At 42.8% G+C, this 25,898-nt stretch overlaps 1 protein-coding gene across 8 annotated transcripts in view; it reads left to right on the top strand.

Moving 5' to 3' along the window:
• The window catches only part of ST7 (suppression of tumorigenicity 7), a 248,802-nt gene extending 226,208 nt beyond the window's left edge, over positions 1–22,594 (top strand). For 3 of the 8 annotated variants that reach the window (XM_046021006.1, XM_046021011.1, XM_046021014.1), the window contains 4 exons: positions 1,547–1,697; positions 10,789–10,881; positions 13,566–13,705; positions 14,750–16,553. In XM_046021006.1, the coding sequence (XP_045876962.1) occupies positions 1,547–1,697; positions 10,789–10,881; positions 13,566–13,705; positions 14,750–14,869 (504 nt within the window). In that variant the 3' untranslated portion in view covers positions 14,870–16,553. Of the gene's footprint in view, positions 1–1,546; positions 1,698–10,788; positions 10,882–13,565; positions 13,706–14,749; positions 16,554–22,144 lie in introns of those variants that run through there. The other 5 variants (XM_046021010.1, XM_046021009.1, XM_046021012.1 and 2 more) reach the window with 5 other exon arrangements.
• Positions 22,595–25,898: the final 3,304 nt, after the last annotated feature.

Here is a 25,898-nt window from a genome sequence, read left to right as displayed (position 1 = left end):
GGCCTTCTATTCCCACCCTCCCACCCGCTCCCCGGCAAGGGTGATGACTGTATCACTCTTCTCTGCTGCACTCTGGATGGGCTCTCTCACTTTTTTGAGCCCTGAGGCTTAGAGATTTTTTTCAAATAACAGACCCAGAATGAAGAAAGTTTCATTTGCTGAAACAAGAGACCAGAGTGTGTCCTCCTGGTTCCTGCCAGGCGTGTGTATCCCGAGAGCAGATGTGCCAACAGGAGTGGAAGCTTAGAGGCAACTGCACTCACAGTGCCCAAAACACATAAATCCGCAGTGAGATAACAGAACAGTGAGAGGTGTACGGTGATCTCCATTTGGTAAAGCAGGAGTTGTCCATTCTTCCTCCTCCATCGTCAATTCTACTGATAGATAAATCTTCAGGCAGTTGTTCCTGACATCACAACTGTTGATCATCTCTTCTCATATCACTTCCTTCTGCCGTATTTGTCCCATTTTCACTAAACACATCCCTCCATCATCTGCTAATCTCCATTTTAAAGGAGATGCATGGGTTGTCGTGATGGTGGTTGGTGGTGATGGTGTATATGTATGTGTGGGTGGGGAGTGATGCCCAGGGAGAAGCCAGAAAGCAAAAAGAAGTTAACATTTGCAAATATAAAATACCACCCTAAATTTGCTTCCCTTTCTATTCTGTAGTAAACACCAAAGAATCCATTCTGGCCCTGTGCTCCCATCTCCTTTGTAGAAGACAGGAATGAAGAGTCATAAGCTGAGGATCCTTTAGTCTTTGAGAAACGATCTAAAAAAACAGTATAGTGGGGCGCCTGGGTGGCTCAGTGGGTTAAAGCCTCTGCCTTTGGCTCAGGTCATGATCCCAGGGTCCTGGGATCGAGCCCCGCATCGGGCTCTCTGCTTGGCAGGGAGCCTGCTTCCTCCTCTCTCTCTCTCTGCCTGCCTCTCTCCCTACTTGTGATCTCTATCTGTCAAATAAATAAAATCTTCAAAAAAACCCCAAAAAACAGTATAGTTTGGGGTCTGTACTACTCCCCTCCCTGGGGTCTTCCTGTCCTCAGGCTGCCACGCCTCCTTCCTCCAGCATCTGAACAGCTAGGGGTGGCTCTTTTCACTGGACTAGGTCCTTCTTGGTACATCTGTATAGAAAAAAAGTCTCAAGTCTCTCTAGTATAGTGGGTTTAGTCCTATGACTTCTTAACCTTCACGTGTCCATTTTATGTATTTTCATTTCTGGCTACAAAATTACACCAACTTACTATGTCTTCTAATTTTGCGTTTTGCTGTTTGAGTCTATATATGTTTCGTTGACTAGAGTACCTTACCTTGAAAGCCTCTGATCGTCACCTTAGGAAACCTAGTTCAAGCCTAATTATCTGTTAGCAAACTTTGGATTGCTGGATATTTTAGTAATTGCCTTCAAACATACTAACAAGGTTGCAGGTTTGATGAAATGCTAATGAGTGGTGGCTTTAGGGAAATCAGCCTCTCTATTCTCAATATTGAATTCCAAATTACTGTGTTTTAATGCATCTGTCTCCTGCCTTTTTTATTTCAGTACCTACTAGAAATGAAAAGCTTAATCCTCCCCCCAGAACATATCCTGAAGCGAGGGGACAGTGAAGCAATAGCATATGCGTTCTTTCATCTGGCGCACTGGAAGAGGGTGGAAGGGGCTTTGAATCTTTTGCATTGTACGTGGGAAGGCAGTAAGTAATTTTCTTTCTTTGAAACTTTTTTTTAAGAGCATGAAAAGATGCTAAAACTGTTTTTATACTGAGTGTTCATGATGAATAATGATGATTTGCATATCTATAGCTCTACTTCCCTGCAATGTTCCATCACCCAGAGATGATGGTTAATTACTGAGATTCTTCAGTTCCCCAATGGTGGTGATTGTTACTGTGACGATGCCATGTCTATACCTCAAAAAAGGAAGTTTATACAATGGACGGTATGAATCTGGACTGTTCTGGCAGAGGAGAACTGGAAAACCCTCTTCGGAGACCTGAGCACCCCCTCAGCTTCATGGGAATCTTTGGCAGGGGGTTTGGCATGGGGTTTGGCCAACCACTTCTGGGTGGCCTTTCTGGGAGGATTGGCTAATGAGCCATAGTTATCCTCCACTGGAACTAGGTTGGCCAAACAAATGAGCAGCAGTTTTCATTGAGAAATAAGAGCAGTGACCACAGGACCCTAGTGTTTGGTGGCAGGTGTAGCATTCGTGTATTAATGGATAATGCCTGTTCTATGGCTGTAGGGATAATCAGTCTGAGCATGTGCCAGGTACTGTCATTCTGTGTAAGGAGAAAGGACTTCAGTTTCAGGTGAGACATGCTCCCTGTCCTGGAGAAGCATCTCGTCTAGTTGGGAAGAGTAGCCAGCATGCCGCAGCTGCTCAGTGATTTTTCAGAAGAGAAAGGTCAGTGAGGTGCTGCAGTCACGGGTAACCTTACAGATCATAGGAGATTTGAACCAAGAACTAGGATAGTGTCATAAGCAAGGACACTGTGCTAAGTGGTGGGACTGCTTAGAAGAATGTAAATTGAGGGGAAAGGCCCAAGACTACAGATTATTGGACAATATGCGCATTGACACGCTGTTACTAGTTAAGCAAAACAAGTACAACATGTAGTGTGGAGTGTTTTTTTCCCCTTCTCATAGAGAAACAAAACAACTATTAGTCTTCTGATAATTTTTTCTTAGTTCACCCCTACTCTGATCAACCTCACAAAGGAATGTCTTTTTAATCCCTTTCACTGTGTTTATCTTTGCTGCTTCCATTTTCATTTTGATAATCTTCTGCTCTTCCCTTTTCCTGCCCTTCCCAAACCCAGCAGGAATCCAAATGGATGCAGGAAGTTGGGGGGGCAGCCAAATGGAATGGGGTAAAAGTAAGTTGAGAGAGATGGGACTCAAGTTGATTGAAAGCTTTTTGTTTCGTTTTGAAACTATTTCTTTAGAGAATTTCTAATGAGTTTACTTAAATAATTTACTATTTATAATTCGAGGGGTGTTAACTTGTTTGATGCTTCCACCCCCACGCCATTATGTGTAATAAGCTACTCCTGGTGCCTGGTGCTGTGTTAAGACAACACATTGTACTCAGGGCATGTGTGGGCGTGTGTAAAGTCTCCCACTGACTTGGGTTTGTTTTTGCATTTAAGGTGTTCTACCCAAAAAAGACAAAAGGATTTTTATTTAAACACGAGAAAAAGATCGAAGAAGCCCAGCAGGATTGAACATGAGAGGCCTCACCTAGGTTTAGTTGTAGGAAAAAAATTACATGGATAGATTGGCTCACCAAATAAAGACATATTTATAGATTAGCATTTTAGAAACCTAACAAAAGAAGCTTTTGTCATCAATCAGCTGGATCTGATTGATAAGAAAGTTACAATTATATGGAAAGGAACAAAACGGGGAGGCAAGAAGTGATAGAGACATGGTGTTAGGAATGGCATAACCTTAAAAAAAATTCCATGAGGAATAATAACTAGAAATTTTGTTTAGAAATTAGTTACCCATATAATTAGATACCAATGGCGGGGGTGGGGGAATGCCCTGGACCAACTGGGAAGGACCATGTGATTTGGACAAACGTGAAGTGACGTCGTGAGCTCATTCATCTAGCAGCATGGTGATATTGTGGGAATATAATTAATTACCTCAGATTAGATGGGCAGAATACTATTTAGAATGAAGAGCGAGGGTGAATTTTTAGACATAAACCAGTATAGCAAGGCAGTCAGGGACCTCAAGGAAAGGGAAATTCTGCATTTGATCCTTATAGATAAATAGAAACCACCCCAAATTTTGAAAAGAAAGCTATACCTCAATTCTAGACAGGAGCTGTGAGAGTGCTCATTAAGCACCAACACCTTGGGGAGTGCATGTGTAAGGGGGTAATATACGGAGGGTTTGCATGTCTGTCATTCCACGTACTCTTCCTGACAACGTTCTGAGTTAGACAGGAGAGAGGTGGCCGCCTCTTGTTTAGGAGAGGAGGAGTCATTGAGATGAACACCTGGTTGCAAGTTTTGCGACCACTGTTGGTAGAGCCAGGATGTAAACTCTAGTTCACTTTCTCTTGCTTCTTCTTTTCTATAATACCAGCTATTTAGACCTTTCCTGACTAGATTAAGCATAAGAAGATCAGTTATCTCTAAAACATTTGTTTGGAAGCCTTCAATTTACACTACTACTTATAGGCTCGGGTGTACTTATTCCTCTTATAGTGTTTCGAAAGATAATCTTTCTAAAATTATATTTTTGTTGGTGAATGTTGACTTAAACATTTTAAATATAGAATGGGCCGTTTTATAAAAAAATGAGTAAATTCTACATATAAACAAAGGAAAGACTGGAAATAAATATATCTTTCAGTAGATTTTAAGAGATTGTTTTTCCTTCATGTTTGTATTTTTCAAATTTTCTCAACAAGCATACGTAGTTTTCTACAAGCACAAATATGTATGTGTATATATGTATATGTATATATATATAAGTGATGTTTCAGTACAAAGTTTTGGCCCTTTTTAAAACAAAGCTATAAATCTCTCATGCAATTTAGAAGAATTACCACTCAAACTTCAAACAGTCACGTGCAATCACTTCTAGACCTGTATCCATTCTAAGTTGAATGGAGGCATCAGAGTTTGGATTTTAAATCAGAAGACTTGGATTACAATTCTGACTTGGCTATTGAAATGGTATTGACTTAACTTACCTGGCTTTTGAACACTGTGAATCGCTGATGATACTGAATGCCAGTGCCCCACCCCAGATTGTCCGGCTTCAAGGCAGTTTCCTTGAGACAGCTACCGAGGGTGAAGAGTGCCTTCTCCCCTCAGAGGTGCCCAGGACAGCCTGTGCCTGAGTGCAACAGGCTGCACTTCCTCCAGTATACCACGTGGTGGCGCCTTTTGACATTGTCAGCCTCCTAGTTTAGGTTTTGTCCTTTATTATCTTTTTTTGTTCTTTCTGAAATTTAAGGCCATTCCCCAACTCCCTTCCAACTTCCCCTTTTCATTAGAAAGGATATTCAGGGAGGAAGGTAACAGTACCTAATTTCACCAGTTCCTATGTTAAAAATTAATTTATTTTAGTTAATTGATCTTTTGGAGATCAAAAAACATTCTTCTGTCAAAAGTGTTGGTTTAGGAGTGGGGATACGGATATATTTTTCTTTGCTTTTTAATGAGTTTATTATGTTGGAGCGTTAGTCATCTTGTGGAATTAAGTGAGTTTCCCACCAATCAGGCTGAAATAATTCACATTTTTGATAAAACCCCAAAGTCCAGCTGATGCATGGCAGAGATTGTTTGGGTTTGAAACATATGGTGGTTAAAAAAAAAAACTGAGTCCTCAACCACAAATACATCAGCATTTCAAAGGTTTCTAAAATGTTTGATTCATTACTGTCCCAGCCTCTGAAATTGCACAATATGTTCCTCAAAGTCAAGATAATCAAGAAAGGGGGAAAGTTTTAACTTACAAGATTTAAAAATACATTCCTTAGTTCGTTATACAGCTGCCACCTTATCTGAATTACACTTATTTTAAACACTGTAGGTTCTGGTTATCCTCACACACACACACACAAACACGCACATTACTGCAAGTATGAGTTGAATATACAAAACCTATATAAATGAGCAATCTCATTTGTACTGGGTCTATTTACAACAGCGTTGCGCCTTGTGGGACTCTATTTTAAATGACACATCTTCTGTTTTACCTATATTAAATACTGATGTGGCCTCCTCTCCCTCCTACCTCGATCTTTTCAAGGCTCGTTTTGGCTGTTATTTATTTTATAAAGCAGGATAGTCTGCTGACTGCAGTTTTGAACTTCAAGGTTTAATTTTCTAGTTCTATATATCAGAAGACAAGTATGCCATGGGGTGAATCACTTAGCCTTTCTTTGTTTCCATTTTTTTCCACCTGACCAAGTAAGACTCTTTATTTTCTTTTTGGAGATTTTTTTCCCCCAAAGAATTCGCTAAATAATGTATAAGATTTGAAGGTGGTGTTTTTTGGGGGGGACTAAGAGAGAGTATTTCCTTTGAGAGGAGAAAACGGCCCATTGTTGGAGCATAGGATGAAATTCCGATTCTAATTTATTCTCTTTGAACCCGATGATAAATGTTCCTTGCTGTAAGATGTAGTCCTTCAGGCATTTCCACTAACCAGACCTTTCCTCCAAAGGGCTGGCACCTTTTGCACTGCTAAAGAGAGATTCCCCCACCCCTCACCCCATAGTTCCAGTGCTAACTTTTATAATTTGGGAGAGGGCAATGGTCTGCTAAATTTCCCGGTCAAAGCTAACTTACACTAAAAGCCAGTCTCCAGGTCTCGTGCAGCGCCTCCCCACCTTCTGCCTGGTGGAGCCAGCTTGGCCCTTGCCTTCATTCTGCCGTGGTGACTCACCATAATTTGGATCCACTTGAGTTTTTAAAAGGGAAACTCTGTCTCTTCCTGATTATGCATTAATTCACATATTCCTTTATTCAGTGAACACATATTGAGTCCCTCCTTTGTACCAAGCATTATGTTGGAGATACAGGATGAATAGGACCCTGAAATGCTTTGAGAGAAATGTTAATGTGTGTGTGTGTGTGTGTACACGCACACGTCTGTTCATGTGTGCTCACTTCTACATATTTTAACACACGCATCTATGTAATATGTAGTGTGCATACTAGCAATACTGTCATGAAAGTAGGAGCAGGGTTAGAGGGTTGAGGCTTGTCAGCAAGTTAGTGAATCTGCTGTAAAACTCTAGAATTTCTCTTCAGAATTGGAATGGTACATCAATGAGCCAAAGGGAAGTGATTTTTCCCCAGACCGCAGAACAAATAGTGAAAGAGTGCGGATCGGTACCTTGGGCTTTTGATTTGAGAATTTTGTATTATTGTGTGCAAATGCCTCATGAAGATCAAATAGCCTTTATGACCAGTTACCTACTTTAGAGTCAAGGCTGAAATTGTAAAATTTGTATTTTAATGATAATTTTCTGTTCTATCATTTCCACCTCTAGTTATTTATAAATAAGCAGCATTTTTACTTATAAGCAAGAATATGACCTGATCGAGAGAGTCAGAATTACGGGTTTAGTAGAAAGGGAATATAGAGAGAAAACTGACTTTTATTGAGCCATCAAGTCCCCATGTTTAGACACCTTTGCCACACGTGGTTGCTTTAAGTTTCTCAGGGTCTACAGTATTCTCATTTTTAAGTCAAAGAGACTGGACAAAGACTAATGACCCATCGAGTCATCTAGTTTTCATCCGGTCAAGTTCAGGTCGTTGTTAGCTGTCGCCTCCACGGCTCCTCCGTTAGATACCCACAGCACAGAGGCGCTACCTCCGGGAGATCATTCACACAGATTTTCAGGATTTTTGGACCATTCTGTTTCTTGCCATAGGCCGTGAGCTCCCATCAGTGCAGGAACAATGTGTTGCTCACTCCTCTTTCCCTGGTGCCTGAGCAAGGCACTCGCAGCTTAATGATGTGGCACTGGGATTCAAATGCACTTCTTGCTGTTACAAGTAATCTGTCTATACACAGTTCCCCGGGATCCTCTTTGAAAAGGCAACCTAGACAAAATATCAGATATTATCTTCTATCCTTGCTATTAGTGGGTAGGCTGAGAGGTCATTAGAAATCGCTGGGAAAATCGGGAATTGGTTTGTTCCCGTGCCCGTCCTTTTGTCCCTGCTTTCATTCTCTTGACTTTTTCTCCAGTGTTAGTTTAGGATCTCCGGGGAGCCCAGCACTGACAGGTGTGGAGCCTAGAAAACGCGTCTGGTCAGGGAGAGAGGATGGCAGTGTAATGCCTCAGGCTTTACTGTAGGGAACCATGTGGTCATTAACTGACTCCTGGTTTCATTTTGCCCCTTCCTCGCCAGCGCAACAGAAGTCAAGGTAAGGGAGGTGATGGCACCCAGAGAAAAAGGCAGAAACACGGCTTGTGTCCCATGCATTCACATGGAGCAGCCCAGCTTTTTTGTTTTGTTTTTAACCAAACACATTGTATATTTTTAATTCCTCTGAAATATATGTTTTTCTAGACAAAGATTTTTAGGAGATCTGTAGTCATTCATGAAATAGATAAAATTCATAAAATAGATGCCCCCTTTTCCATTCTCATTTGCACTGTCAAATCAGTGTGTTCCTACTTGCACTTGCAAAATTTCTGGACATTCAGCTAAAGCTGTGAGGTTCTTGTGGAGCAGTTACATGTCTTTTCAGTGACAGGGATCAGGAGGTGGGAGGTGAAGCTGGCAAGACTTCTGCAGTGCCTCTTCCTGCTCTCTTCAGCCCTCCACTGCTTATCTCCCACTCCCTGGTCCCTGCACAGCAGGGTGGGTAAAGGATAGAATTGCAAACAGAAATCATATTTGCTTTTGTTTAGTGAAGCCAAAAAGCTTAATCTGATTTTATGAACTCAATGTAAATGACTACTGACACGAGAAAGAGATTTTAAGAGCATCATAAGCATCTCTACAGTCATGGAGGTTGCCTTGGGGGGCCGGGGAGGATGGTGCAGGAAGACTTGTGTGTGTGTGTGTGTGTGTGTGTGTGTGTGTGTATTTAAGTTGTATATAATCACTGTCTCCACCCTCTCCAAAAAGACCAGAACTGATTAGAAGAGAAAAACTAACTTGGTGCACGGAATTCTGTATGCGTGCCAAATACTGCTGCAAAAAAGATTTGGCATCTGAGTGAAAAGACACCAACCAAGCATTTGATTTCTATGGTTGAACACTCTCAAGATCTTGCTCTTCTATATTTCATTTAAAAAATTGCTCCCCGAAGTGCAAACTGACCTCAATTTTGAATAAAATGTAGCATTCAAATTTATAGCCACTTTGAAAACTGAGGGTTTATTTTGATCATGTGAACCTGAACAGATTCTTAATTACAGCAGCCCTGTTGCACATAGAGAATCTGGGTTATAAAAAAAAAAAAAAAAAAAAAGAACACACACACACAACAAAACTTCCACGTAGGTTTTTCCACATTTTTGGGATGCTTTCATAGCAGCCTTCATTTATGGGAAATGGTATTAAAATCCTGCCATATTGCAGTTTAAATTTAAACACACTGCTTCCCAGAAGAGATTTTAGTGTATCCTATAAAGGCACTAAAAGGGGTTTTGTCGGGGGGAGGTTGTTATGTAATTTTTTCCCCCTTGTCTTGCAAACCTTTCCAGAGATACTGGTTCCTTCAGGGATCTTTGTGCGTTAACAACCTGTGCTGAGAACACCCCTTGCTCTTGTTGTAGCAGCGGGCAAAAGTCATCTTTGTTTGCATGAAAGAAAAGTCTGATTGAACTAGCGTACTAGCGTGAGCCTTTCATTTTAAGAAGAGTTAAAGTCTGGGGTGTTTTTAATGTTTTAATCTCTGTTTAAGAGGTTTCTGTTACAAGAGGAAAATTGATAACATTTTTACCTCAGCAAACTGCCAGCAAAACTGGCTCTGCTCTAATCCCGCGTTTATAGTGATTTATATTCTCCATGGCAATGTGCTGTAACCTCAGAGTGATACCACTGTGGTGTGGATTGACTGCATTCCAAATGCTGGAATCACATACATAATGTTTTTACTTTTAAATAATATTCAGACACCAGAATAAATACCATATGTGCACTGATGCTGGCTACAATGGAACCTTGTCATTTCTTGTGAGGGAGAACATTCTTTGTTTCTGATTCCTGTTTGAAATAAGTATGCAGAAGATAAATGTGTACATTGACGGCATTTTGAGAAGGCGCGGGTGATTACCCAGCTGAGGACGTAGCTCTGATTCCTTGAAATACAGCATTTAAGACTGAAGAGATTGCTGTGTGGCCCCCCTCACCCCTCTTTGACACACACACCAAGACAAGGATTGTTACCTGACTTTGCCAGTGTAGGGTGCGGTTTTTCTATTTTCTATCTATAGCGTGCTGTAGTTACAGGACATCTGTTGAAGGAATATTACTCTGAGCACTGCATTCAGAGCAACAGTGAGACTAACACACTCCTCACATCGTAACGGGGAGCACATGATAACGCAGAGGGATGGATTGATTGGAAAACCGTAATTCAGCGTGACACCTAACATTTGTTTGCAGCCACAAAAGCGGAATTTAGGTGGTCTGACATCATCAATACACAGATAATCAATTTCTCTGGATCCATTTCTTCCCCCACGTGATATTGAAAATTGAAAAGTTTCACATAAAGTTTAGAAATACCTCCCAAGTCATGCATTTTTAGATTTTATTTTGTTCTGTTTTTGTCCATCTTGGTTGGAATTCTCATCCACCTAGACATATTTTTTTAAATAGACACGGAAGAATGCCTTTCATATTTGTACATCTGTAACAGGCTTCAGCAAGTCAGTCCACATTTGCTTCTTGGGGAAGCATTTCAATCCAGGTTTGTGTTGTTAGCATCAGTTGAGCTATATTGAGTTAGTGCTCGTGACATTGTAATAATACTTCATGGATGAGGAAATCCTGGGCATTGAACCGATGGCTTCCCTATTCCTCTGCACCCCCTCCCCACCCAGTTTTGTGAGGTTTGCCCAGAATATACAGTATGAGATTAATGCATGAGTCATCCATCATAATGTGTCTCCGACAGTTTATCTGGCACATAACTCACAGTTTGGGTAAGTCTTGCATCCTTGCTGGGATTCACTTGTAGAAGTGTTTACCATTATAAAAATGCTCTAAAGCCCCTTTTTGGAATTGAGACATCATGAGACAAATATTGACCCTCTAACATATTGTCTCTCATTTTCAGCTTTTCGGATGATACCTTATCCCTTGGAAAAAGGGCATCTATTTTATCCGTACCCAATCTGTACAGAAACAGCAGACCGAGAGCTGCTTCCGTGTAAGTCTCACTTCTGTATCCCCCTCTTCATGTCTGAACCCGGGGTTGGGGAGAGGTGGGAATGATAAATGTTTGTAGCATTCTTTGTCTTTTACGACTCTTCTCCCAAAGCCTGCGCTTATTTGATAGCATGTGCATATTAAAGTGAGTTAGCGAGGAGGTGTGCCATCCTGCTGCTCCAGGTCTCTGCAGAGTCATCAAAGGGAAAGACCCTCAAGCCCTGACATTTATATGCGAAGGCATCGTGCACTGGTTGGCCCAAGTGCAGCGACCACTAGTTTGGGGTGGATGTTGGTGGACTGCTCCATTGCGCAGGGTTCTGGTTGAGTGGCACAGCCGATCTGATGCGGTCTGCACAGACTGGAGTGTGAAGCAGGGGCGCTGCCTTCAGAGGGGGCTGCAGATGAGTCACGGATGGGAGGGCAGCAGCAGGATGGCTGACTTCATTGCCCAGCAGAGCTGTGAGGCCGGGCGGGCATGATCTCCGTGGTGACGCAGTGCTCTGGGCCACAGGGATTCTCTGCGAGCGTCTCATGGTTGCATGTTGTGAGCCGGTGTGGCACGTGCAGAGCACACATGTGGCCTCGGCACTGTATGCAGCAGCAAGAGGGGGGCCCTGCCTTCGAGAACCTTCCGAGCTAGCAGTCTGATGGCCCATGCTGTGTGTGGAAAGTATGATTCAGTTTACTGTAATACAACATTGTTTTGATAAGTCCTGCTGAATAGATTTATCAAACCATACTGTGTGCAGGGATCTTGTCCACGCTCCTCATGTGGCCCCAAATTAGGACATATTTTTCTCCCTCAGATAATAAGCTCCAAATTTTGGCTGCTCTCTCTTCCTTGTCCTCTGTCCTGCCGCCTCCTTCCTTTGACAGGCCCCCTTAAATCCTCTCTCCTAGCCCCAGGGAATAGGGTAAGTCTGGAGCCCTGGGTGCACAGCGTTACTGAGCCAATCCAAATCTCCTGTGTGATGGGTCTGGGTGCAGCAGGAATTACTGTCTCAGACTGAAGCAACAGGAGGGGGCCCCTTTTCTCCTCGCTAGCCCGAGTCTATTTCCTATTTGTTACCTAGGGATCTGGGAGAGCTCAGTGATGTGTTGTTCCTTGCCCTAGTTTTATCGTGAAAAAGGGTCTGGTGCCTCACAGTACATTAGATTTGATTTCAGAAATTCCTGTTATGGACCCACACTTTACCTTTGGACTCCCCCTTCAGGGAGATCCTTGTTAAACTTTCTGTTTCTGGTAAGAAAGACCATTTTCTGAAAAGCACTGTTTTAAGATGTTTTAATTGAGTCCCATTAAGTTTCCATGGGGATAGATTCACTATTAGAACAAGATTACAGATCTCAAAAGAAACTTTATGGGTATAATCTCTGTAAACCTGAAATTGAAAATTATGACTCTCATTTACTTAATTGAATGCCGTGGTCCAAAATCTGATCTTCCCTCACAATCTTTCGGGGGTTGGGCATTGACAGTCAGGATGGTGTGAGTACAAAGAGGGCCCCTGTTTGGAATGCACTCCACATTTTGTACAGTCAGAGTCCCCTTGTTGGACATTAGGGCCCAAGTGTGCTTCTACCCCTCCTTTGAATCCCAGCAGGTAGCCGCTGGGTTTCAAGTGTGCAAGTTTGTCTCTGCTTGGTCCCTCCCGGCTTCCTCCCTGCTCTGTCTCAGGCCCAGTGGATTTTTGTTTAGGGCTGTAAATAATGGGAGCTGAACGGTCGAGGAAAGGCCTTTAGAGCTTGGATTTCCTGAAGAAAATGGAGTACTTGGATCCTTTTGTTTCGAGAGGGAGCACTGCTCCCAGGCAGTTTCACAGCCCGTGCGGCCGCCGGGGTTGGTTTCTCTGCACAGGCCAGCCCCAGCTCCCCCGGTAAGCACCCCACTGCCCAGGGGCTCTTGCTGTCCAGTGAGCAGGAAGCAGGGAGTCCTCTCTCTGGGCATTGGTTCCACCTGCTTTTTGGTTTCCCCAAACCGAACACTGGAAACATTAAAGTTATAAAAGGTGCTCTAAAGGGCACCAGTTATTTACTTTTTGGTGATGGTGGAAGTATATTTATCATCAGGAGTCTCCTACAGTGGTGTCAGGTGGCCCCCACGGCCGTGATCTCCAGCCTTTGCAGATTGACTTGGCCAGCGTGTGAGGTCCTTGCTGAATGTCTGTCAGGGTGGCTCCCTCTGCCAACATACTCAGAGTGGGCCAGGAAAAAAATACAAGATAAACTAATGTGGCCTCATTATAATGATTTTTAAAATTACAGGAAGGTCAAAATCTAGAGAATTTTTCCCCCAGTATATTTAATTCTGGATTTATCGGGTTTTGTCTGATGAACATGTATTTTATAATGGGAATAAGGTTTTTGTTTTATTTGTGTTTCCTTTTGAGAAAGCAGGACTATGTATTAAGCAGAGATGGTATTCCTTTTCCCCCACAAATGCGTGACGTCCTCAGATGGACCCTGTCATGCCTAAACACTTGGAGCACTAAAGCTCCACCAGGGACTCGGGAAGAGCCGCGAGGCACACGAGAGGGTGGCGCTGGTTCTTTCAGGTGCCTCGGCCTTGGCGTTTCTGAGAGGCTTTAGCCACAGCTCCCAAGAGTCCATCCCACAGACAGAAATGCCCTGAGAAGGCGTTTCACTCGGGCACTCATACTTCCCTCTGGATCCTCTCCACAGCTTTCCATGAAGTCTCAGTTTACCCGAAGAAGGAGCTTCCCTTCTTCATTCTCTTCACTGCCGGACTGTGTTCCTTCACAGCCATGCTGGCCCTCCTGACACATCAGTTCCCGGAGCTTATGGGGGTCTTCGCAAAAGCTGTGAGTATTTGCCAAGAGGGAGCCTGAGGCCAGGGGCAAGGGAAGCCAAGGGAAACAGCGTGAGAGGAACGAAGCAGCATCCTGTAGGAAAGGATATGCCTGTATTGATCATTTGCTCACTGTTTAATTTTCATTTTCGTTGGTGGAATCAGAAAGTTGAAGGCCAGTGAAAAAGTGTAGGGTTTTTGTTAATGCATGCCTTGCCTCATTTCATAGACACACACCACACACAAAAATCCCAGAATTCAAAAAAGCATGAAGTCTAAACAGATTAAATTTAATAATTAAGGGAATCCTAGCAAATGAAAAATGTGTGGGAAGTTATTCTGTTTTCTGTAAGTTGAATAACATTATTTCCAATTTTTAGATATTGTGGGTCTTTCCTTTAATAAAGGTGAGATTTACATTTTCAAAGATTTAAATAAAAAGTTTTTTTTTTTAAAGATTTTATTTATTTATTTGACAGAGAGAGATCACAAGTAGACAGAGAGGCAGGCAGAGAGAGAGAGAGGGAAGCAGGCTCGCCGCTGAGCAGAGAGCCCAATGCAGGACTCGATCCTAGGACCCTGAGATCATGACCTGAGCCGAAGGCAGTGGCCCAACCCACTGAGCCACCCAGGCGCCCCTAAATAAAAAGTATTTTAATGGCTTCAAACTTTGACTTGTTTGGGGAATGAACTAAGAGTGTGCAAAGGGCTTGTAGTTAAGAAGTATATTAAGAACTTATATGAAGAATACAGACGACATTTAGAATTTGTAAATCCAGTGAGAGCCTTTAAGGAGGGTGGAGGAGAGGAGTTTTGATAAGAAAAACTGTCTGCATTGACAAGTGACAAGCAGAACCAGTTTCCTTGTTGAAAACTGACCGTTTCACTTGCACATGCAAGGAGGCTAACTACTGATTTTGCCACAGATGAGTTTCAAATAGAAGGAACAAGGAAAAGAGTGTTATTTGTTTCCATGGAACTCCATTCTGATTTCAAGGCGAACGGAGTCAGAAAGGATGATTTCTAACTTGGCTGGGTTGATTTAATCCCTTTCCAGATGATTGACATTTTCTGCTCGGCAGAGCTCAGGGACTGGAATTGCCAGAGTATTTTCATGCGTGTTGAAGATGAACTGGAAATCCCACCGGCACCTCAATCTCAACATTTCCAAAACTGAACTCATCACCCTCCTTCCCCCACCACCAAAACCACCCCTCCTGTATTCCTGACCTCCGCCCATGGCACTGCCATCCATCCGGTTACTCAAGCCAGAAACGGAGCAGCCCTCCCGAGCTCCTCTCCCTCACTCCCCACATCTCACCTGTCTCGGCCTCCACAGCGTGTCGGGTCTAACCTCCTAAGCTACTGGGCATTCAGTAAATGTAATTCACCTCTTCTTCCCTTTTTTCTCTCCCCGTGACCCTCTCTCGTAGTTTAGGTCTTGTTTTTTCTTGCTTGGACTCCTCTGCAAGAGTCTTAACTGGTCTCCTGGCTTCCAGGTTCATCCCTTGCCAGGCTTTTTCTCATACTGACATAAGAATGATCCTCCCAAATTGCAAGTCTGAGCATGGCACTTCCCTGCTTGAATTTCTCCAGAGGTTTCCTACCGATTTCAGGATAAAGCCTCAGCTCTTTAGCATGGTATGCAAGGTCCTTTATGATCTAACCTTGCTTGCCTCTTCAGCCTCATCTCTCCCTACTCTTACACAGACTCTGCTTTTAGTCCATAGTGAATTACTCACCACTCCCAGATGCACAGGCTCTTGTATAGCCCAGTGCCTTTGCACATGCTATTTGCTCTGCATGGAATGCCCTTCCCCATCACCACCCCAGCTTGTCCACTCTACTAACTTCTCTTTATTCTTTTATACTCAGCTTTCTTTCTGAGTTTCTCCTAAGCTGAATTAGAGGTCACTCCTCTTTGATCCCACAGTATTCCATGAATACCTATATTATCACATTTATTGTACTAAAATTGTTGAAAACTTGTCTGTCCCCCTTTTAGAATGTGAGCTCCTTGAGAGCAGGGCTGTCTTCCTCATCTCTGTATCCCCAAAGCTTTGCACAGTGCCTTGCACATAGTAGGTTTTCAATAAATGATTATTAAATAAATAAATGGTAGTGGTTTCTGCAGAAAGAGTCAATGTAAAAATCAGACACAGTTTAGCATTTCTCCTTTTGTAATTATAATCATGGACTCTTAGAGTTGAAAGGGACCTTAAACAAATTGCCTTCAACAGTAATGTGATGGAGGTCATCTAGACTCTTCTTGAATACTCTCCGTGATGGAGAACTCACCTACTTAACATCAAAGCCCATTTCATTGTTGGATCACTTAGAAGTCTTCTTTACACAATAAAATCTGCCTCCCTCCAATATGCACCTGTTGTTCCTGTTCTGCCCTCCAACACTATACTCAGTAAGTCTCTTCCTTCTTGCAAATTCCTATGACAGCTAGTATATTCACAGCCGCCTCTAACCTCTAACTGACTAATGGTAGAACATCTCAAATTTCCTTAAATCTTCTGTATATATCATGATTTTTAAACCCAGGATCCACCATGCTGGATGATCCTTACTTTATGGACCTCTACTATTCGTTATTATACCCCCAAGCCAACCTTTGAGTAAAAATAGTTGCCAAAATTCTGAGTAGATTAGAGTTTAACTTAGTAAAACATAAAACAGGAATATATTTACAACATTAGACAATTTTTCTTCCTTTCAATGTTCCTCTCAAACACTTTTTAAAGCATTTTTTGGTCCAAATACGTCATTTTCCCAGTACTCTTCATTAAACAAGCAAATAGCACTTTGTAGGAGTTTTGGATGAGAAAGACCCTTACTGTACATAAAATTCATTTAGCCCCACCCCCAGAAATTCAGAATCTTGTGGGTTAGCACCCAGAAATCTGTGTTTCTTTTTTTTTTTTTTAAGATTTTATTTATTTATTGGACAGACAGAGATCACAGGTAAGCAGAGATGCAGGCAGGGAGAGAGAGAAGCAGGCTCCCCACTGAACAGAGAGCCTGATGCCAGCCTTGATCCCAGGACCCTGAGATCATGACCTGAGCTGAAGGCAGAAGCTTTAATCCAATGAGCCACCCAGGTGCCCCAGAAGTCTGGTTTCTATCAAGGATTCCACCAAGTTCTGAGGCTGGGGGTTGAGGGCTGGCTTTGCTGCTGAGAACACTGGTCGGGAGCAAGCTGAGCATTTGAACAGCCACTTGCCAGGATGTGGTGCGCTGCCAGAGCTGCCGAGGTGATCGCTTTCCAGCCGTCAGAGGTTTCCCCTGGCTGCACCGTGCAAGCCTCTAGGGGGCTTCTGAGTGACTTATGGCTGCCTGGTTTCCCCTGGGGGGCTGCTGACTTCAGCGGCCTAGGGTGCCGCCTGGACTTCTGAGTGTTTAGGCGATTCGGGGCTGCCGGAGCCAAGACCACCACCTGGAATGGAAGGATGAATTCTTCCGATTGGGTCTTCTCTAGAAAAGGCTCCACTGCCTCCAGAATTTCAGAGAGATGTGTTCATTATGGATCACTTAATGTTTCCAAAGCTTTGGTTCTGAGTCTGGATCAGCTGATTGAACAAGATACTGGTCTCTCTTCCCTCACAGCTTGTGCTTTGCCAGGGTGTGGCTGTTCGGTCAGCCACTCATCATTTCCAAATAGAGTAGAGATAAATTGGCTTTCAAACCTCTGTCTGGAAGATCACATTCATCTTGCCCTTGCTGAAGGTGTAGCAGTTTTCGAAATGTCTCAAGAGCCTTCGCGGGGAGGGAAGATGGATGGCCTGAAGGAGACAGGCCCCATCCCTCTCCTGCCCACCCTGTCCCCAGAGTCTTCCCCAAGTTTTCACCCGTCACTGCGGCAGGCCTTCCGAGAAGCCCCTGTAGGTCATCACTGCCACCCCACAGGCTGCTCAAAGCCATCTGCAGCGTGTGAAAATGACTTTCTCAGGCCTCTCGGAGATAATGGCCCTGGGATAATGACATGTCGGAGATGCGGAGAGATTGCATGGCCGCCCCCCAGGCCGCAGGCAGCTGGGGGACTCTCCAGTGTGCTTATACGTTGATATGCAGCCTTGGGGAAGCCCACAGCCAACCGTGAGCCATTGGGAAGTAGTAAAATGAGTAGCTTCAACTGGCTTTTCCCCCACTAATCTAATCTACCTCAATGGGTAAGACTAACTCTTCCTAGAATGTTTGGTTACCAAGATAAGGTTGCTCATATAAAGAAGTTATCGTTCCAAACCCAGCCCCTCACAGAATGTGGGAAGGTCAGCATTCTGACCCCATTGACTTCGAAGAGCTCTGTCTTTCCTCCTCTGATCTCTCTCCTTCACGGAGACTGAGCCCCCTGACTTCTGACTCTCGTCTTCACTTATAGGCCTTGACCTCTTTGAAGTCTGATATTGATTACAGTGAAATGTCAATTGTCTGATTGCAATAGGGCACCTGGAACTTATTCAGATAAGCAGAGGCATTTTGAATGTTAATGAAGCACGTTGGGAGCCATGACCTTTTTCTAAATAATGGTGTTTCAAGAAAAGGAGGACCAGGCGATTGAAGTGTCACTCTCTCTATTTTATTAGTCTAGTTGCCTTTTCTCACCCTAAGACACTGATTGAATCACGGTGCATCTTGGACCGTGTGTCTCTGCCCTCTGGACAGAAGTTATGGACAATTGAGATAGATGAGCTGTTCCCAGGCTGCCTGGGGTTGCTCATTCAGACTTCACTTTTCAGGCAATAAATTTCCCAAGTCTGTAAATGAAACTGCTGTTTCTCTGTGCATTGGTTGAGTCTCTGGCCAAAAAGTATTGACTGATTTTTAAACATGCAAAGAAGTATAACTGAATATCCTACGCAAGGCGTGTTCCACCGAACTTTTTTTTTTTTTAAATATTTTATTTATTTATTTGACAGACAGAGATCACAAGTAGGCAGAGAGGCAGGCAGAGAGAGAGGAGGAAGCAGGCTCCCCGCGGAGCAGAAAGCCCGATGCGGGGCTCGATCCCAGGACCCTGAGATCGTGACCTGAGCTGAAGGCAGTAATCCCTCCTGGTGAAAGCCACTAACCTTTATCTGGTTACTGAATGAGAGGGCTTATCAGCTTCAGATGCCTCATGGCATTGTCTGCTTCCTCCCTGTGGGTGAGGGATGAGGAAGAAGGTGCCGGGAGAGGCGCTGAGGAGGAAGGTAGCTGACTAATAAAAGGCACACATCTCAGTTTGGGTGCTACGAGAGAATTAGGACCTTTAGGGAAAGTTTCTGGGGATTCTTTTCTCAATGCTCCCAAGGACAGAACACTCTAGATGTGAGGGTGAACCATACATCATCGCATGTACTGGAGGTGTCAGGACTTCCTTCTCTTGTGGAACCTTATTGAGAAGGGCATGAAGTCCAAGGAGGCAGGGCCCACTGTGACTTGTGGAGTGGTATGGGATGAGGGACGACTGCAGACATCAAACAGGGCTGGAGACTCCCCTCTTGATTTTTCAGAGGCCTTGCTTTTGTTATTTTTATGCAAGTCAGGTCAGTGCCCCAAACAAGCAAACAGGCCTTATTTTGAGCCAACTCTGTAATGACCTCTCCATTCATTCTGCTTCTCAAGCTGAGGCTCCCTGATGTCCCCACGTGTAGTGGGTGAAATTGCCCAGAATACAGACTTGGAGCGATGCCTTTCCTTTAAGTGCAGTGGATCAGGCTAATACTTCAGGAGTTCCTTACCCACTCTTTCACAACTTTAGTGGTGCTAAAGCTGTTTCAGGTCAAGTCTTTAGGATATAATAACTTCACCAGCAATACCACCTTGTTTAATGAGCTCCATCGGTCAACCCCTGTCTGAATCTCTGATTTATCTAGAATACCATAGCACTGAGCTCCTCTTTATAGAACTAGTATTATAGGCAAATGCTGTGTTTTATGGAACCTTGGTGGTCTCTGAATTACAAACAAAATCTCATAACTAGGATTTTATTTTTTTAATTATTTTTATTATTTTTTTTTTTACTTTTTACAGTCTTTATTTATTTATTTGACACAGCAAATATTTGACACAGAGAGAGAGACAGCAAGAGAGGGAACATAAGCAGGGAGAGTGGGAGAGGGAGAACCAGGCTTCCCACTGAGCAGGGAGTCTGATGTAGGGCTGGATCCCAGGACCTGGGATCATGACCTAAGCTGAAGGCAGATGTTTAACAATTGAGCCACCCAGGCGCCCCTCATAACTAGGATTTTAATAAACAAGTAAACAATCTTCTCATAACTAGGATTTTACAAACTCTCTCCTAGGCAGCTTGGGCAGTAGTTATTCATTCCTGGGTGATAGGGTGAGCATCCCGTGTGGTTCTGTGCACATAACAAAGGACAATTTCAGAAAGTTTCCAGAAATTGCCACATATCTAACACCCACTTGACGAAAGAGCCATCCATTTGCTCAAGTACTAACATGGCTGCCTATTTCCTAATTCCAAACCCAACTTGGCCTTCAGGGTCCTCCCCAGAGTGCCTCTGGTCACTTTTGAACTATTAACTGTTCTAGCTAAGCTGAGTTATTTACTGCCTTCAGATCATACCAGTACTTTCCCATTTCGGTTCTAGCTGTGAGCCTGGAGGACTCACCTGCTCATATTTCTTTCCTTACCATCCTTAACCCATCTGTATGTTTTGATACACCAACCATCCATTGTGGTCTATTTCGCTTGCCTCATCTTGAGTTTTTCTTGATCCTTTCAACAGAATGGATTTTCTCCGTTTTCCGAACCCTCCTGGTGCTTTCCTTGGCCTTCTATTTTCCATTCTATGATGGTCTATCTGGTATCATTATTTTGCTGTGTGGAAGGTCTTAGTGGTCACCTCTCCCTTCCCCTTGACCCTGGGCTTCGAGCTTCCTGACAGTGAGAGTTTTGTTCTAGACTCCTTTAGATCTCATCCAACAGTGAGGCACCTTACAGAGTAAATATATTTAATTAATGTAAAAGACACAGCATGCTTTGTAAAGATTCCAAATCTTCTACTATCTTGAGTTTTCTTGACACTAATGTCACACTTAATGTCCAGCTATAATGTGTCACAGACCTTACAATTAGTATTCTACTGTTTTTTTTTTTTTTAAGATTTTTATTTATTTGACAGATAGAGCAAGCACTTGCATACACAAGCAGGTGGAGGGGCAGAGGGAGACGGGAGCAAAATAATGTGGGGCTCGATCCCATGACCCTGGGATCATGACCTGAGCTGGAGGCAAGATGCTCAACTGATTGAGCCACTCAGGTGCCCCAATATTCTACTGGTCCTTAAAAACAATAAGGAAGGAAAGATTCTGAGAAACCTGCTTACCATACCCCTTGAATATCTGAAATCCATAGAACATATGGAGGAACCTGTTTTAACTTTATTAAATGCCCTACTACTTTGACCTCAGAACCATGTTTCCCCCTCTACATATATATTTACATACTACACTATACTTCTCTGGGAAATTCTTGGTGATGTAGACAGTGTTTTGCTGAGGACAAGGGATTAGGACAAGAGACTCCAAAATGTAAGAACCGGGTATTGAACCCTAGCAAGATAATACTTTGGTTCTGAACAGAGAGGGAGGAAACCACCCAAACACCTCTCTCTCCTGCGGAGCTCTGTTAGGGGACCTCTCCTGCCAGATGCTGGATGGTTTGTGGAATGAAGCTAATTCTTCACAAGAACATAATCAGAACAAATTTGAGATTATGTTAAATGAGTCTCAGGAGAGGTACTTGGCTTTCTTAAAAGGCACGGTTAATGAGCATTTTTTCTCTACATGAAAAGCAGAAAGGAGTTTAGGAACCAAATGAAAGAGATCCCAAAGATCTCCTCAGAGCAGCCCTTCTTCAAGAAGGACATGTCAGTCATGGACTGGCAAGTTTGCTGTCCTCCCCCAGGCTCCCATGATGCACTCCACTAAACAGGTAGTTCAGAAATGAGCATGGATGACAGAGGTGTTTGGGACACAGTAGGATCCCAAAGCAATTCACAACCATATAATGAACTTGACTTTTTAAAATTGACATTTCCCCTTTAAGTGAGTTCTATACCCAGCTAGGCAGGCAGGTGGTCTGAAGTGTCACAGTTGACTTGTCTACTTCTGTCTGCTTGTCACCCAACTGTCAGTCATCTGCATGCACAGCCAGCAGATCCGGAAGACCGATCTGAAGGCCTGGGAATGGAGGACCAGCCATCAGGAGTGAAGGGGGCAGTCCGCAGACACTTCTCCCCCTTATCTCTCACAGCAGGGGCGGGTGATGGGGCTGGAATGTAGGCGCGATCGTCAACCTGTGTTTTCTCTGTAACATAAATATAAAATTATAGCCTTTGAGACTTTCATAATACCAAGACTTGTAGGTTGGAGAGGTTCATTTTACAGTCCTGAATGAGATCTCTCCTGACTTGGTGCCTTTCTGGTTTCTTTACAGTTCCTCAGCACTTTGTTTGCCCCCTTAAACTTTGTCATGGAGAAAGTGGAAAGCATCCTCCCATCCAGCCTGTGGCACCAGCTGACACGGATCTAGGGAAGCCCACCCGTCCTTCCACTCACCTCATCCAGTGGGCTGCCACCATCTCTTCGTGCCAACTCCTCGTGGACCGCAAGAAAGCATGACTTTGAAAAAGGGAAGCCATTCCGAGATTTTAAATTGTTCATGGACTGTCTGTTCCATATTAAAAGCTGTTTTTGTTGTACAAAATTCATTGATGTTAAGTTCTATTATATTTTGCCTTCAGAAAAGAAAAAAAATCAAAAATAAACTTTTGTGTATTGCAGCAAACCAGTGTGTCTTCTTATGTCTTCCAACCTTAAAAGTGTTAGTGTCCCAAATAAACCTATGGATTTACATTTAACTTACTAAGGACCCAGCTCTTCTGATTGCCCCACAATGGTTTTCTTTGCTGATGGAAATCATCTCAGCAGGGCCTTAGAACCCGTACAGTTGGTGGTTTGGAAAATAGAATGTCTTTGGCTCAAAAGTGCCATCTTTTTCAGCCCCCTAGGCCAAAGGCACAGAAGCAGCTTCCACAAAGTGACAGAAGGCATGAATGAAAAAAAATATGTATGTGCCGTGACAAGTTGTTCCAGTTCAGAGACTCTACTCATTGAATAGTTTGGTTTTGCTTTATGAAAACTTGTGAGAAGAAAACTTTTGATGAGAACCTACAGACACAACAGTCTTTTGTAGAACCTGACCACTTCTTAACATTGCCATTTTTAAAATGTTACCTAACAGGGATTCTTTTTTAAAAGTCATTATTGTATCCTTGATGCTTAAATGTAAGTGTTCTTTAAGTATTTTTGTGATCTGAACCAAAAATGGTCATTTGTCCTTACCACCTTTGAAAGTCTACGATTCACACCTGCCGACCATCTGGCTTTACTTAAGCAAGAGAAGAAAAATAAATAATGTTGAATCCTCTATCTGAAGTGAAAAGTACCTCTATTTAAAATCTCAATTCAGTGCTTCAAAAGGGGACTCCTTTACAGTTTGTTTTCCATTTTATTTAGAATCCTGAAACTTTTCCCATGAGTGTTAAGATAGGCAGCGTGTGAGGAAGCACCAGCACCACATCTCCTTCCCAGCGGGACTTCCTGCCGGCGCCTGTCCTTCATCCACCCAAGAGCAAAGTAAGTGGGCAGGGAATGTTTAGGGGCACAAGGGCTTCTTATTTGTTTGGCAAGCTTTTCTTTTCTTTTCTTTAAAGATTGTATTTATTTATTCATAGAGAGAGAGGGAGGAAAAGGCAGAGGGGAAGTGGGGAGCCCAATGCAGGACTCGATCCCAGGACCCTGAGATCATGACAGGATCCAAAGGCAGATGCTTAACCCACTGAGCCACCCAGATGCTCAGCAAGTGTTTCTTTCCACTGTATTTGTGCAAAGCCCTGATGGGGAGATGCAGCTGGCTTCTGCTCTGAGGAAATTATCTTGGAAGAGGTTCCACACCAGTAGTGCTGCTCTTGGGAGCAGGGACTGTGTCCATTTGTTTGCCTCTTTGCTTCTTCCCCCAACAGAAATCTTGACCTGAAGTGAATGTTCAAATGATCTGTTGAACAAATGATGTGATTCATGATGGGCACAAATAAAACTTGGTTCACAGTTAGAGGAAAGGGGTTGGTTCCGGCAGAGAAGGACCAAGGAAGGCTTAGAATTGTAAATTTGTGCTGGAAGAAAATATGGTAATTATCTAATACAATTATTTAACAGGTGGGAAAACCAAAGTTCAAAGAGATTTCGATCTGAGTTGGAGCTCTAGACTTCACTAAGCTTTAAGTGAAAGTTTCCAGAGCCTGTAGGCTATTCCAAGTGGAAGTGGCCTCGTGTGAATTGTTATTAGAAACCCCAGTTTCAGGAAATTCAGCAAAGAAATGGGGTTTAGAATCACCTCGTGAATTTAATAATTAGGACTTTGAAGCAGTTTCTTGGAAAGGGGAGGCAAAAGTTAGACTTTGAAGGGGGAAAGGGAGTGAGTGGGAAAGGTAAAGGAGAAAAGATGGGGACAGAATGAAGACACAGGGATAATAGAGACTGCTGAAGACAATGAGTCCATCCACGGTCCATGAGAGGAGCTGATCATGTGAGGAGGAAGGAGGCTTCTCTCACCTTCTGCCAGCTTAAGAGACCTTTCCCCTTATAACCCAGAGTCACTCTTCAGACAGGTGGTGACTCCAATTGCTCCCTTTTCTCCATGTCTCTGTTCAACTACTCTGCTCAACTCTTGAGGGCAACCGTGACTCATTCTTGCCATTCTGGTCTCTTGGGCCTGAATACCAGGGAGGTTGCTGTCTTTTTCGCCCCTGCCTGGTTTTGCTGCCTCTGAGGATAAGCATTCAGACCTTGTTAAGGGTTTCATGCAAACTTATGGAAAGGCAGAGCCAGAGTAGCCAATATGGCAGAACAGTTTTTAAGATGATCATTTTTACATGATTCTTAAACTTTTTTTTTTAAAGATTTCCATTTATTTATTTGACAGACAGAGATCACAAGTAGGCAGAGAGGCAGGCAGAGAGAGAGAGGAGGAAGCAGGCTCCCTGCTTGAGTAGAGAGCCTGATGCGGGGCTCGATCCCAGGACCCTGAGACCATGACCTGAGCCACCCAGGCGCCCCTGATTCTTAAACTTTTTGCTCAAGGTCCATGGTTCCTGTCTTCTTGTTGAGATGTCAGCTGGAATCCAAGTTGCATTCCTATCTTCTTTTATTTCTATGTGAGGGGACAACAACATCCATTCTGATGGGCTTTCTTCTATGAGGATCCTTCCTCCCAGCAGAACAGTAAGTGTCCCTTCGCCTCAACTTATATGTGCTTATTGGGATACAATTGCAAACCCTCTAAATTAAATACTAGCAAATTGAATCTAGGAATGTATATAGGAAATAATACAATATGGGACCAAATGGGAATGATCTGTAGGGTGTTTTTTTTTTTAACTTCTTTTATCAGTACTTAGTATCAAAGTTATTTTGCCTTTATAAAAAGAACTGGGGGGCTTTCCATATTTTTATATGGCCCGAATAATTAAACATTGACATTACTTGCTTTTCAAGAATTAGAGAAAACTCAGACATGAAAAATTTGGTTTTAGTGCTTTGTAAATGATAGATCATAGATTATATTATCTGCAGTGGTGATTGGTTCTGTGCAAATATTCCACTTCTTATGTTTAGTTGATATTTTTCTCAGAAATCACCATTTTCTCTAGGCATTCAAATGTGTTACCACAGAGTAACACACACCACATATATATTTATAATGATATTATTTAATTATATAGTATATATTTAATATCATCTGTATCTGTGACTATTTCTTTCATTTCTAATGTTGTATATGTTCTCCTTTCCCCCCCTTTAATGAGCCTTACAAAGTTTATCTAATTTATACTTTCAAAGAAACAAGTTTTATAGTTGCTGATCTATTCAACCACACTTTTTGCCTTGTATTTTAACATTTTAAGCTTTTATCTTTATTTGCTCTTCTTGATTTCCCTTGTTACAAGAATTATAGTTTTTCTAATTTCCTCTGGTAAATACTTGGTTTATTTTTATTTTATTTTAAGAAAGAGGTATTTAGGTCTATAAATTTTTCTCTAAGTGTAGCTTTCTTGTCCCTTAGAGTTTGCTGTGAAGTATTTTTTGTTCTTTTCTAGAAATTTCTGTTTGGGTTCTGGAATGATCACATT

Source organism: Meles meles, chromosome 10, assembly GCF_922984935.1.
Source record: "Meles meles chromosome 10, mMelMel3.1 paternal haplotype, whole genome shotgun sequence".
Classification (NCBI taxonomy): domain Eukaryota; kingdom Metazoa; phylum Chordata; class Mammalia; order Carnivora; family Mustelidae; genus Meles; species Meles meles.
The sequence above is the reverse complement of the archived record's forward strand: the minus strand, read 5'-3'. Positions and strand labels throughout refer to the sequence as shown.